A 14,458-nucleotide genomic window follows, 5' to 3' on the forward strand; every position below is an offset into this window, starting at 1 on the left:
GGCTGGGTTGGTGAATGCGGGGTGTCCGCTGTCACATTATTCATGAGCTTCACTCCTATTGGCCTCAGTCTCATCTCTGTCTCCTCCTCTGCTCACAATGTGACGGGAACTGGGCGTTTTCCTCAACTGAGAGACTCTATTGGCTGAGCAGAGGTTAAAACGAGCTGCAGTGGTTGGTGAATTATCATTTCATTCCTGCAAAAGAGGGGAGTCACGGGCAACTTTTTCTTTTTTTTCCCAGTGAGGAGGGAGAAGAGCAAGTTATTTATAAAGCCTTCTCTAAGGGTCACGGAGAACATAGTTTGGAGAATACAACGTGACCAGTGACATTAAGACACCCAATCCCTCTACATATCTTTGTGATCTATCCCACAGTAACCTTAATAGCTATTTTCAACCCGCTGCTATCCCCCTAACCACCCCAACCACTATACGCCCTTGATCAGCCTGACCACATGGGCCACATGGTCTGGGTCTATATTGGTAAAGCTGCTGAAAATAAATGAGTGGCCTGTGGTCCCCCTGTTTTCAGCAAAGATCTATGCTTCTGAGGTGTCACTGTGCCTTGCACTGACCTCCTGCCATCTTCAAAATGTGTTGTTCTGTAGCATGGTGTGACCTCTGACCTCCTTGTATGTGTGTGTGTGTGTGTGTGTGTGTGTGTGTGTGTTTGTGTTTATGTATGTCAGGAGGGGATGACAGAAAGTACAGACATCTTTAAGGGATGAGTAAAAACAGACACACAGTGGAGTGCACTGATTTACATGAAAAGATTACATGGTCATCACTCACATAAGGCATCAGCATACCTGTGTTTTCGTTTATGATGCCTTGATTTACAGAAATAGTTGAGTTCAAAGTGAAAAAAACATGACATCAGATCGTGATACGTTCGCTTTAACAGTTCACATGCCAACTCTGAATTGGGGATCACTGGTTTCCAGTGCTATGCACCTCACTACTGGAAGGAACTGCAAAACAAAGTGAAATTGGAGATATGCATTCCTCCTCTGAGGGACTTTAAAGTTTTCCTTGCCGATATTTTGTTTTGAATGAGATCTTGATCTTGATAAGAAGTAAAGCACAGCTATCTAACATTATGACTTACCTATATGGGCATCAGTATGATGGACATATGCAAATGAGTTCATCATTACCAAAAGCAAACATACATAACACCTTTTAGTGTTATGTAGTCTGTGAATGACTGTTGCCCTCCACACTTCCGTACTTATTGCATTTATACTCCACAGCCTGTTATCAGATAATGATTTCAAATATCAGATTACAAAGCTCAAGTAGATCAAATATCAGATAGCATGTATATAATGTCTTTAAAAGGGACAGAAAGTATAGCAGGCAGGGATAAACTTTTTAACATTTGAGCACATTTACAGTACAAATAGGGGAACATAATTATGACATTGTCAACAATCATAAGGAGTATTGAAGGCAGACCTGAATCGTATTATTTTATTTTATGTGTTAAGATATTTGCCTCCTTCTTGTTTGTGTGAAGGCTGTCATGTTTATGCCTGTGGTACAATACAAATATAAAAAATGTTTCGTTTGAGCAATTAGAATCAATCATTGTTTACAAAACTTCCGGGTAGAGAACCCCTGCGTCACGTACAAGCAATTTAATGGCGCGGAGCAAAAATAAATGTCAGTTTAAGCAATTAAACAAGTAAACAAAGAAGGAAGCGTAGTATAAGTAAGTATAAGCAGTAAGTAGTAAAAGTAAATAAGCATAAGTCCGTGTAAAGCAGTGGTAGGGCTGCTTATCACTGCTTTACAAAGTCAGCCACCTGTTAGTCTGACCGGCGGCGAGATGTCGCTGTTGGGTAGATTTGGTTTATCTATTTAACTATATATGTTTACAGTAACGGCTGACAATGGCAACAGAAATGAACAATATCACATATCTCTGCAATTCAAATCAACTGCCTGTTGTCTATCCGGAAGTGACAGTTGTTATTAGCGCGACATCACGGTGATTTGGTCTATTGTTATTATTAAATACAGTTAATAATATGCCTGCTTCTGTTCTTGAGCCCTATTTCCCTCCCTCACTGCTGCGCTCTTCTGACGTCATTTTGCCGGGTATACACGGTTTTTATTCACGTACAAGGTATAGCCAAGCCGCGTTAAACTTCCTCCTCACGACACACGCTCTTACCACTGAGTCTCCGCCATGTCAGTGACGTCATTGTCCATTCCTTGTCTAACTGGCCTAGTAACAAAACGGAAATTTTTCCGCGGGTTCTGCGGTGAAAGTTCACAAATTGAAGAAGAGTGGCGGGAGCTGTTGTCAACTGGGGTCTGCAGCGAAGAAGTAACGTTGATTTCTAACTTTGTTGGAAAAGCACCAGCCATTCACAGTTGTCCTGACAGGTTTCATACCTACGTTTAGGTAAGATAAGCGTTGGCGCTGACACTTGTTCTGTTGTTTACACTCGCGGATGCTAGCTCGCTGCTTTAGCTTGTTACAAAAGCAAGCAGCTGCGCTAGTTAAAAACAAAAGATAACTCGGCATTAACTGTGCAGTAGGGATACCGGGATTGATATATATACCACGTTTTAGAGAAAATATGAATGTGAAAGCGCAGCATGAACACGTTATGTTACCTACGTCAATCTGAAATATCATTGAGAATACACAACACAGTTACAGGACTTGGCAGTTGTGATGCTAAAAGTGTGTAGTCTATGTTGAGAGAAGTTAGAAGGGGTGCAGCGACAGCCATACTAGATTCATAAAGAAGCTAATGAAGCAGGATGTGCAGTATTGAAATCAGGTGTCTTGTCTTTATATTCATGCCAGTCTACTTTTGACTTGTGTCCAGGCTACTTTTTTTTCCTCATGCTGTTTTGATACACCTTATCTTTTTATTGCACGTTATTTCCCATTCTCATTGACATAGCAAACACGTCGTGCTTGTCATTTAAAAAGTGCCATACAATACTACAATATTCGTTTTATAAGTAATGACAGCACTGTACGCACTTCACCTAATATTCTACAGTATGCATACCCTATCCTACACATTTCCTGAGCTTATACTCTAGCTGCCACAAATGCAGACAGTGCAAAGAATATTGGCATAAGTAAAGTCAAATTAAATGTTTATTAATTATTCTGTCTGAGCTTTCATATGTACAATAATATCTTAGTTTTCTGATAAAATGCTGGCTTTCATTGCAGGTGGTATTATGCTCTTAAAGTGGTACAGTAGTAAAATGCCGTAAAATTTTGCCTGAATATGAATATATGTGTTAAATGCTATCATTAAGGACTAATTGCCACACTATTGTAAGCGCCTCTTTTCCTGAATTAAGCATTTTCTTTCTCTCTAATCTTCTTCTTTAAAGTGCTTTGTTCCACTAAGTTTTCTTTTGATTGACTGAATTGTAGGCATGGATTTTAAAAGACGCAATGGTGGCCCCTTCAATGGTGGTGCGTCCCAGGCCAAACGGGGTAGGACGGCTGCTGAATGGGAGGACAGTCCATCGCAGTTTGAAGAGGAATTGCTCATGTTTGACGAAGCAGAGATGGAGGCAGAGGAGATGGAGGGGCAGGCAGGGCATGATGTTATTCCTGTCGGTAAGTTGTTGAGAGAAAAGCACAGCACAGTGCAGTTGTGACCATGAATTTTTGTAGTATCATAGGCTGGTCATTCTTTTATTGGTTTTTCTATAACATTACATTTAATGTTGTCATATATGTCAGTGGCCAAAAAAAGTTTTACACCATCTCCATAACTGGAAAATCACATGATGAGCTGAAGCTGTAGACTCTCATAGCAGCCACCCAATATGAAGTCTCCTTATGTCACACAGTTATCATTTTTAGTTGAACAAAGACAGCTACATACACTATTCTGCAGAACCTATCTTCGTGTAGAATAACGGTCATGTTTGTTTTACAGCCTGATTTTCTCTTTTGTTAGGTAAGTAATTTGTATGGCTGCTGGCTCTAACAAATCAGTTTGAATGGTGAAATGGGTAATCTAGTCATGCCATGAGTAAATAAAGCATGCTTTGCTTTGTGATTTATGCAAACGCCTGCAGCTGTGGAACTAGTTAACCTTCATCCCAGGAAGTTACTCTTACTGTGTTGGTTCAACTTCTGACAAACAGTTCTTAGCTGTACCTATTGTCATGATAAATGATGCACTTTCATTTAATTTCTGTCTTACGTCTTTGTTCTGTCAGGGGACCTCTTCTCAGCAGACCTTAACCCTCGATGGCGGCGGCCTCATGCCCCCCCGCTGGAACCATCTTCTGATACTTTGGTGTTTCAGCAGATTGATCTTGACCATTATTTAGGTAACTGCAAAACAGACTAATTTTATTTCCCCTTAAGCCACTTCTCTGGCTTTCTTTAAATGGCCTAATCTCACAGTTATCTTGGGTTCTTTGACTTGGACTTGCCCACCTGCTCAAGTGCTGTTGCTATACATGAAAAGAAATGGCATCTAAGTTAGTTTTCCCCTTTGTGTTCTGCAGGGCTGAGTGTGGCTGGCATGCCTGGCCAGTCACAGGGAAAAGTCCCGATCATTCGGATGTTTGGGGTGACAGACAGTGGCAACAGTGTGTGCTGTCATGTTCACGGTTTCGCACCTTACTTCTACGTGCCTGCACCAAGTGGTGAGTCATTTTTTGGTCACACATGATAGTGAGTATACGTTGTATTTAGATGACTCATTTACACATTTAGCTTTTATTCAATTACAATTGAAACATCTTCTTAGTAGAACACATTTCTGTCTACTGAGTGTCACTTTTCTGAATGATTTTACTTTAAAAATCATGTCATTAAATCTTTTTGAATTTAAACAAATTTTCCCTCTTTCTGCTTTCTGTGAAAAGGGTTCAAACCTGATTACCTGGGTGAATTTAAAAGAGAGTTGAACAGTGTTGTGTTGAAGGACATGCGCTCCAATAAAGACAACATCTCTGTCACTGTGTTGGCTGTGGAGATCACCCGCAAAGAGAGTGAGTACACGTGATGTGCAAATACTGGTGAGCATTTGTTGTTCGTTAAACATATGTGTGTGAAAGTGTTCTCACCAGTATGTTCTTTGGTCTAATTACTGTGAATCTGATGAGGATGAGCCTAGTTAGAAAAAACATTTGAATACAAACTTCTTATTTTCTTCTCCCTGCAGATATGTATGGTTACCATGGGAAACGTATTCTGGATTTCTTGCGGATAACCATGGCGATGCCTCGTCTCATTGCTCCCGCAAAGAGACTGCTGGAGCAGGGCTTCAAGTTTGGACATTTCCCCCTCCAGGGTTACCAATCCTTCGAGGCCAACATAGATTTTGAAATCAGGTGTGTGTGTGTGTGTGTGTGTGTGTGTGTGTGTGTGTGTGTGTGTGTGTGTGTGTGTGTGTTAAAAATGGATAAAGTGATTCGATAACTTGACAGTCAAAGGGACGGAATAGACTTAAAATTAATCTCAAAATATATTTTGAATGTTTTTTGAACAAAAACAAAACAGTTAAGAGACCTCATTAAATCAACCATTAGATTACACACAATGCTTTCTAGGTCTGTGTAAACAGACAAATGATTGTTGACTTAACACACTGATACTTAATGAGTGGCTTAATTCAGCCTGTGGTGTATGTACCTCAGAGTTTTACCGAGATGTATTTATTTATTACTTAACTTCAACATGGTGTTTGCACTGATTGTGTTGTGTTAGATCAAACAGGGTTTTGAGTAATTTTGTAGCCATATTCTTGTGTTATTATATATTAAGTTGTTTTCTTACATGTATATGCAGGAGATCGTTGGAATCTCACTAAAATGCATGTCCAGGTTATGAAGAATTTGGGAAAACTCACTTGTAGATAGAGTTTTTATTTCGTAATTAATGATTTTCTTACAAAATACTTACTAATACGATACTTAAGTTGTACTTTTCAGTCTCATGAGCCTCTCTGTTTTGTCAGGTTTATGGTGGACTGTGATGTGGTGGGATGCTGCTGGATTGAACTTCCCAAAGGCAAATACAGATTACGTGAAGAGAAGAGCACGGGAGACACGGATTCTCAGTACCCGGGCAAGGTGGGTCTAGTTTATGTCTTACATGTTGCACAACACAATGTCATTGTTGTGGGTCCAACATGGGTCATACAAACAATATATTGTCAGGATATCAACAGTGGTGTTAATGAACTTCTTTTCTTTATACTTCAGGTGTCCTTGTGTCAGTATGAGATTGATGTAGGATGGACAGATTTAATAAGTCACCCAGCAGAGGGAGACTGGCAGAGGATCGCACCGCTCAGAGTCCTCAGTTTTGACATCGAGTGTGCAGGAAGAAAAGGTCTGTCTTTTTCTTTCTCTGTGACATTATTATCATACAGCAAGCAAACTATCTCCCTTAACAGATTTCTTAACACATAAACGAAGCCTGATCATGCAAAGTTTTTTTTTTCTTGTGTGTTAACTATTTCCTCTCTTTCCAGGAATCTTCCCAGAAGCAGACAAAGACCCTGTGATTCAGATTGCGTCTATGGTGCAGCGACAGGGTGAGACAGAGCCCTTCATTCGCACGGTGTTCACGCTCCAGTCCTGCGCCAGCATCGTGGGCAGTCAGATATTGTGCTTCACACAAGAGAGTCAGCTACTGCAGGTATACAAGTTGGCTTCAGGAAGGCACTGAAAAACATACATATTTTGTAATGTTCTATTGTTCATCCTTCACATCCTTGTTTGTTTGTTTTTACTGTGAGCAGAGCTGGGCGGAGTTTTTGAGGACAGTGGACCCAGACATCATCACCGGATACAACATCCAAAACTTTGACTTTCCCTACTTGCTCAACAGGGCTGCTGCTTTAAAGGTTAGATGGAGCCACTTTCACCTACTACTTCCATGCACATATATACTAATGCACTGCCTTGGGACACATATATTTGTCGTAGAAATACTTCAGATCTCCCTTTTCTCCCACTTTACTCATTAATATATGTTCTTTTGTGTTCAGGTGAATCTGTTTCCCTACTTGGGCCGAGTGCGAACCACCAAGTCAGTCTTGCGAGACCTAAACTTTCAGAGCAAGCAGATGGGCCGCAGAGAGAACAAGGTCATCAACATGGAGGGCCGTGTTCAGTTTGATCTGCTGCAGGTCAGCACTTACTAAAATCACTAAATTATGATTTGACAATAGTTACATCACACTGCAAGTTAGTGCATGTTACATTGCTTGGATAAGAATGTTTTCAGTAAAAGATACACTGAGTATAATCTGACTTTGTGTGTCTGTTAGGTTCTCCTCAGGGACTACAAACTGCGCTCGTACACGCTGAACGCTGTGAGTTTCCACTTCCTGCAAGAACAGAAGGAGGATGTGCAACACTCCATCATCACTGATCTGCAGGTAAAGCACAAACCAGTGACTGTCTTTCATCTTGAAGAGAGAGCTGGTTACCTTTTTACATTTCATTTACATTTTAAAAAATAAAAAGATGTAAACTTCTTGAAAAACATTGTTGTTGCTGTTTTTTTTTTTTTTTTTTCCTGTCCTTCCCCCTTTTCCCCATCTCAGAATGGCAACGAACAGACACGCCGTCGTTTGGCGGTGTACTGCCTGAAAGACGCCTATCTCCCGCTGCGTCTGCTGCAGAAGCTGATGTGTGTGATCAACTACATGGAGATGGCCAGAGTGACCGGTGTGCCTCTCACCTACCTGCTCTCAAGAGGACAACAGATCAAAGTTGTCTCTCAGCTGCTGCGACAGGTAACAAACACAGGCAAACACAAACTCATGAATCAGTTACTGCATGCGTGCATACATATGTATGGAAACTAAGTGATGTATGTGTGTTCAGGCCATGAAACAGGACCTGGTCATGCCTGTTGTAAAAACAGAAGGAGGAGAAGATTACACTGGAGCAACTGTCATTGAGCCAGAGAAAGGGTATGTGTGTGTGTGACTCCTGGTGATGATGGTTTAGTAGGTGCAAGCTTCTCATATACCTTTACATCACCACCTCCTTCTCTTATAGGTATTACAGCCTTCCCATTGCCACCCTGGATTTCTCCTCCTTGTATCCGTCCATCATGATGGCTCACAATCTGTGCTACACCACCCTGCTGCAGAAAGGCTCAGCGGAGAAACTAGGGTAAAAAAAATGTTTTTTTCATTATGTCAAAATCCATAAACAAATGGCTTTTGTTTCATGTGATTCCCTACTTGTGCAGTGGGAGTTGACAGTCAAAAAACCTGTGAGTCATGAAAGTTATGAAGTTAAAAATGGCGAATAACGGCTTTAGTTTCCCTCAACTTCGACTTCTTGTAGTTGAAATGTGTTTTATAAAAGGAGCTGCTGACTTCATGCCACTTGCATCATGAGTCTCATGAGCTGAATGTGGTTTGCCATATATGTTAAGCCAGCCTACAGACTTATTCTGATTAACTGATTATTTAGGAAACTGACAGGAAAAAAATAAAAATAAGCAACAAATTTTTTTACCTGAAACATTGAAATGCATCGACACAACTTCAGCTAGTTTAATTCATTGTTTCTTAATTGATTCATTCTTTGTAATACCCATTTAAACACGTACAATGTGCTTATGTTTAGTATTATAAATGGAGGACTAATAATTGAAGGGATTGTGTGTCTTTAGTCTGTCATCAGAGGATTTCATCAAGACTCCGACTGGTGATCAGTTTGTGAAGAGTTCTGTGAGGAAAGGACTTCTACCTGAGATCCTGGAGAACCTGCTGTCTGCCAGAAAGAGGTTTGAATTGGTTCAATAAACCTTAGAATTCAAATTGTGAACACCTATCCTCTAATTCACAAATAGTGTTTGACCTGTTTCCTCTTGTTGTAACAATTTTCAGATTTACGCTGGAAAAAACTATTTAGAATTATATTTTAATACCTTACAGATGACATACAACAGGTGAAGGTGCTCTTGGTGCACCCATAAATCAACCTGATGTGGCGTCTTTCTCAGATTGTCCCACTGTCTGTCCACAGGGCCAAGGCTGAGCTGAAGAAGGAAACTGACCCTTTCAAGAAGCAGGTGCTGGACGGCCGACAACTGGCCCTCAAAATCAGCGCAAACTCTGTCTATGGCTTCACGGGGGCCCAGGTGGGCAAGCTGCCCTGCCTAGAGATCTCCCAGGTGAGCTCTTTATTCTGGGTGTTAAAAACTTTGGAATCATTGTGCAGACTAGATACAAGTGACTGCAAAATGTGTGATATTGCAAGCTTTCCACATATGTCATATATCATGATTTACATACTGCAATTACTGTGAAGAACAATGTTTTACTGTGGCCATATTTACAGTATGTTTACAATATCAGTGTCCTGGTCTTCAAATGTAGCCAATTTATCAAGATTTTTAAAAATAATGAATAATGTTTTTTGTTTTTATTCATTTTATTTTTTTAACAAAACCTGATTACACACCTGAAGGGCCTGAACTGTAAACATGTGTAAAATGTTTACAGATCAGGCTCTACATCACAATTTTAAAGGAGGTTGTCCTCACTTGACTTAACGTCACTCTTCCCACTGCGCTGCACAGATGTGAAATCAGAACACAAGTGGTAACCAACAAAGATGTAGAACAAAGATAACTGTTGAAATTGAACCCGCAAAACAGGTGGAAGAATTGTAAAAATGAGTTATGACCTCTTATCTGTAAAGAGCAGCCTCCAATAAACAAAGCTGACAAGATGTCAAAGCTAGAGACTTGTTCTGTACAGATTTTACACAGCTGTCAGTAGCTACGTTTACATGGATACTAATATTCCGCTAATAATTTGAATAATAGCTCAATCAGAATAAAAATGCCTCATGTAGCTGCCTCAATCTGAAGAGATCCAGCCTGATCAGAAGGAATTTTCAATTGGGCAGAGAGGGGTGGTGTAAACCTTTGATAATCTGTTCAATAGGAAAATATTAGTACCTATCTGACAGTTTCTCTTTGGTTGGAATAAATGTATTCTTCCTGTGCATGTTTGGCCCACATGGGTGTGAGTGAGGGAGAGATAGGGAGAGAGAGAATGAGGTTAGCAGCTGTGAACATATGGGTTCACAATGACGACAATGAGTTAGCCTAACCTGACCAGTTCACTTAAGGTGGACCAGCTATTCTCACTCATTCTATTCTTTTCTCTCTCATCACTTTTGTGCATGTCACACAGCTGTTCTGATTAAAAGCGGCGATGCATGTATTAGATTACATCACATGTAAACAGTTGACCCGAAATCTTCAATCGGGATGATTTCATTCAGAATGGGGACAAAAAAAAGTGTGCATGTAACAGCAGCTATTGAGGGACTTGTTTGGATCAGATCAAGTTTTTAAACCTTTTAGAGTTGCATCATATTTTAACAGTCCAGTTAATGAGACAGACATTTGGAGGATAAATAGGAGTCCTCCATGGATGGACTCTGTTAGCACGATGGAGCTGAAGTTAGTTACTTGAACAATAGCTATGAGGGCAGCAGTTACAGATGCTTTTAAAACTGGGGAAAACTGTTTGTAATGCTACTAGAATAGAAATTTAACAATCCATTACGTTTTGGGTGACTAATTATCAAAGAAGACAAACACTGCTATAGAAAAAAAATTGGTTGCCCTACTGAACATCCTTATCATCCAGCATCAGGTATGATCAGATAAGATGACCGTTGCTGTGTCTGAACACTTCCTGCTGACCTAAAAACTGCTTTCAGTCTCAGTTGTAGTTTGAATGTCGTACCACATGTACATGCAAACAAGCATGTCGCTTGATGTTTGCATCTAACAGAATTTGGACACAGCGTCTTACAGCTGCAGCAACACCGGAACTGACAAATAAAAAATGTATTTAAAAGTAGACTTTAGTGTCTGAACTCAACCGACTGTGATTCTTACAGTCAGTTTTGTGTGAGGTTGACTTGCTTAGTTACACAACAATCTCACAGTGTTGAGCTGCTGCTGAGCTATTTGCAGGTTTAGTGGTCAAATACGTCACTCAGTGGCCAATATGTTGCGCAGTCACTGAAACTCACAATGTGTAATGTGGATGTTAATGATTTTACTCCACATCATAGATAATTTTAGTGAACGTGTTTAAAATCTTTTGTCTTTTCTCCTGTAGAGCGTCACTGGTTTTGGAAGACAGATGATTGAGCAAACCAAACAGTTGGTGGAGTCAAAGTACACCATTTCCAACGGTTACAAGGCTGATGCCAAGGTGAGGAACACATGGAGCTGCCCTCCACCAATACTGACCCAAACTATTCTCTTTTTCCCCTTTTTTGGTCATTATATCAGCTTTATTTATTTATATCAATAAAATACTTAGTCATTTGAGTTTTGAGCTGACCAATGGTTCACCTTTGTGTGTATGTTCTTGTTAAAATAACATTTTCATTTTTATTTATATTTTAAAGGTAATTTATGGGGACACAGACTCCGTCATGGTTAAGCTTGGTGTGGCCACAGTGAGGGAGTCCATGGATATCGGGAAGGAGGCAGCCGAGTGGGTGTCGTCCCATTTCACACCACCCATCAAACTGGAGTTTGAGAAGGTACCATTTCATTATAAGAGGTGTTACACAAATCAGTCTAATGTAAATCAAACTAAACGGAGAGGGAAAGAGACGTGCAGCAGAAACAGACCTTGTCTTCTGGCCAAAAAATGTCTGAGAATCAAGCGACAGTGTCAGACTGCAGTGAGGCAGGGTTTTAGATCACAGGAAAGTTGGAGCTTCGTCTCTCTCAGCTAACGAGAGCTCTTTTTTGTTAATTCCACAGGTGTACTACCCGTACCTGCTGATCAACAAGAAGCGCTACGCAGGCCTGTATTTCTCCTCCAACGCAGACACACACGACAAGATGGACTGTAAAGGCATCGAGACTGTCCGAAGAGACAACTGCCCTCTGGTGGCTAACCTTATTAACACCTGTCTGCAGAGAATCCTCATAGACAGGTACACACACACACACACACACTGCAGTTCTAAATGTGGTATTCAGATGCTGAACCCACTTTGTGGTGGAAGTTGGGTTGAATTTCAACTATGAAGGTAATCACAGCTGATGTGATGTGTCTTTAGGGATCCTCAGGGTGCTGTGGCTCATGCCAAGGAAGTGATATCCGACCTGCTGTGTAACCGTATCGACATCAGCCAGCTGGTCATCACCAAGGAGCTGACGCGTACCGCCCAGGAGTATGCTGGCAAACAGGCGCACGTGGAGCTGGCCGAGAGGTCTGATTAACCAGAGTGATCAGACACTGATCAATAATTGCTCAGAGGGAAATATATATATCCAGTATGTGTGCGATATGGGTGAGCTGACCTATTTCATATTGATATTTTCCAGGATGAGGAAGAGAGATGCAGGCAGCGCCCCCAACCTGGGAGACAGAGTTCCATATGTCATCATTAAGGCTGCGAAGGGAGCAGCAGCTTACATGAAGTCAGAGGTCTGTAGCGCCGTCTTTGATTGTCTGTTCATGTTTGTGTCATTTGTTTATTCCCCCTTTACATGTCATACATATAAAATCCTGATGAGATGTGGTTGGCCTCTTTTTTCTGTTGCCTCATGTTGCTTCAGGACCCTATCTATGTGCTGGAGAACAACATTCCCATCGACACACAATACTACCTGGAACAGCAGCTGTCCAAGCCCCTGCTGAGAATATTTGAGCCCATCCTGGGAGAGAGCAAGGCAGAGAGCATCCTGCTCAGTGAGTCTACTCGCATCATAGTCTTGTAACAGTATTGCATAAAAAAAGTAATGATACCAAGCATTTGCTGTGTTCTGCCTTTTTCCATTTCCTGACCATGAAATATTTTTTTAGGAGTTTTACAACTTTAAGATGCCACTTTTGAGGCTGTGAACTCGTGATTGGCATTTGTCATTTGTCAGTTAAACTAATAATTGAACAATCTATAGAATGATCATCAAATATATCAGCATCTGCAGCCTCACACTTATCTTTCTGTGTATCAAAGCTGCCTATTAAAGTATCAAGGCTGCACGATTTAGCCAAGACATGTGGAAAATACCTGTGTGTGCTGGTTAAATAAATTACACAATACTCATCATGTATTACCATCTGGCTTTACATCTCAGCTTTGATGTTGATTTTCTGATGTGTTTCAGAGGGAGACCACACTCGCTGTAAGACCGTGTTGACGTCGAAGGTCGGGGGCCTCATGGCATTTGCTCAGAAGAGGAGCACCTGTATCGGCTGCAAAGCTGTGCTGAAGACAGACGGTGTGTGTGTTCAGTGTTTTATTATATATTATATTATATTTTTGAAAAAATGGAATGTTTTTCTTTTGGAATTTTTAATTTAGGATCAGTCTATACTTATTTTTGTATGTATCGTGGTACATTTAAGAGCTTTATACAGTATGTGTAACATCTAACATGTCATTGCAGCGGCTGTGTGCGATTTCTGTAAGAAGAAGGAGTCGGAACTTTACCAAAAAGAGGTGGGCAACAAGCCAGACGACTCAGTATTTTAACATGTTTTCTTCATTAACAGTTGTAATACCAAATTTATTTGAACAATTTATGTTAAGGTTCTACATTTATTTAAGTACGTTGATTTAACACAACAGAATGTCTATTTTAATATCAAATCAAATTTAGTATTATGATAATTGACTTGCTGGCTGCTATAGACCAGTTAGCTGGTTAAATTGTAACTTTGTTTCAGTAAAGCACAATTAATTTTTCATCAGATTGTTTGAACTTTTGTTTCTAGAAGAATTTACTGGATAATATATGAGGGAAAAGTCACTTTTGTCCTGTCATTACCAACGAGTTGTTAACACTCAAGTTGTGAATTTCAGATCTTTCACCTAAACACTCTGGAGGAGCGTTTCTCTCGCCTGTGGACTCAGTGTCAGCGTTGTCAAGGCTCCCTCCATGAGGATGTGCTCTGTACCAGGTACATAAACGGCACATATTTATTATAACTGTGTGTTTACTGCTGAGTTATGGCTGATCCCACATGGTTACGTCCGGTAACGCTGTCCCTCCTCACTCCTCTGCAGCCGAGACTGTCCCATCTTCTACATGAGGAAGAAGGTTCAGAAAGATTTGGATGATCAGAGCAAGCTGGTGTCTCGTTTTGGATGGTGAGAGAGGCGCACACACTCATTCCCAATCTGCCTCATTTCATATCACCACAGACTCTTATCCAATCACTGTGTGTTTTGGTGGTCAAAATGCATATATATCACTATTTCTATGTTTTCTAATGTGAAAAAACTGACATTAAGTAGTGTTTTTTTTGTAAAATAAAATGAAAAAGCAATCTATTCCTTTTGGACTGTTGAGTATGATCACTGCTTATCGAATAATTATTGGAAAAATCATCAGTGACAGAATTTGCATACATGCTCTTTTGCACATATGCAAATGTTGCGTGAATATATTTTTTCTACTTTCACTGTAGCAGTTGTGGCA

General features: G+C 40.4%; 1 protein-coding gene across 1 annotated transcript; it reads left to right on the forward strand.

Moving 5' to 3' along the window:
• The first annotated feature begins 2,239 nt into the window (after positions 1-2,239).
• pold1 (polymerase (DNA directed), delta 1, catalytic subunit) lies at positions 2,240-14,310 on the forward strand. Its single transcript, XM_044330825.1, has 27 exons — positions 2,240-2,413; positions 3,416-3,604; positions 4,216-4,329; positions 4,510-4,650; positions 4,873-4,998; positions 5,172-5,340; positions 5,967-6,081; positions 6,214-6,343; positions 6,486-6,652; positions 6,756-6,860; positions 7,005-7,145; positions 7,287-7,397; positions 7,566-7,757; positions 7,849-7,937; positions 8,026-8,142; positions 8,651-8,764; positions 9,007-9,154; positions 11,127-11,222; positions 11,422-11,559; positions 11,786-11,961; positions 12,088-12,240; positions 12,356-12,458; positions 12,590-12,722; positions 13,142-13,255; positions 13,424-13,476; positions 13,840-13,937; positions 14,044-14,310. Exons 2-27 carry the CDS (start codon positions 3,418-3,420, stop codon positions 14,129-14,131), a joined length of 3,318 nt encoding a protein of 1,105 aa, XP_044186760.1. The 5' UTR covers positions 2,240-2,413; positions 3,416-3,417; the 3' UTR covers positions 14,132-14,310.
• Positions 14,311-14,458: the final 148 nt, after the last annotated feature.

This window comes from Thunnus albacares, chromosome 17 (genome assembly GCF_914725855.1).
Source record: "Thunnus albacares chromosome 17, fThuAlb1.1, whole genome shotgun sequence".
Taxonomy (NCBI): Eukaryota; Metazoa; Chordata; class Actinopteri; order Scombriformes; family Scombridae; genus Thunnus; species Thunnus albacares.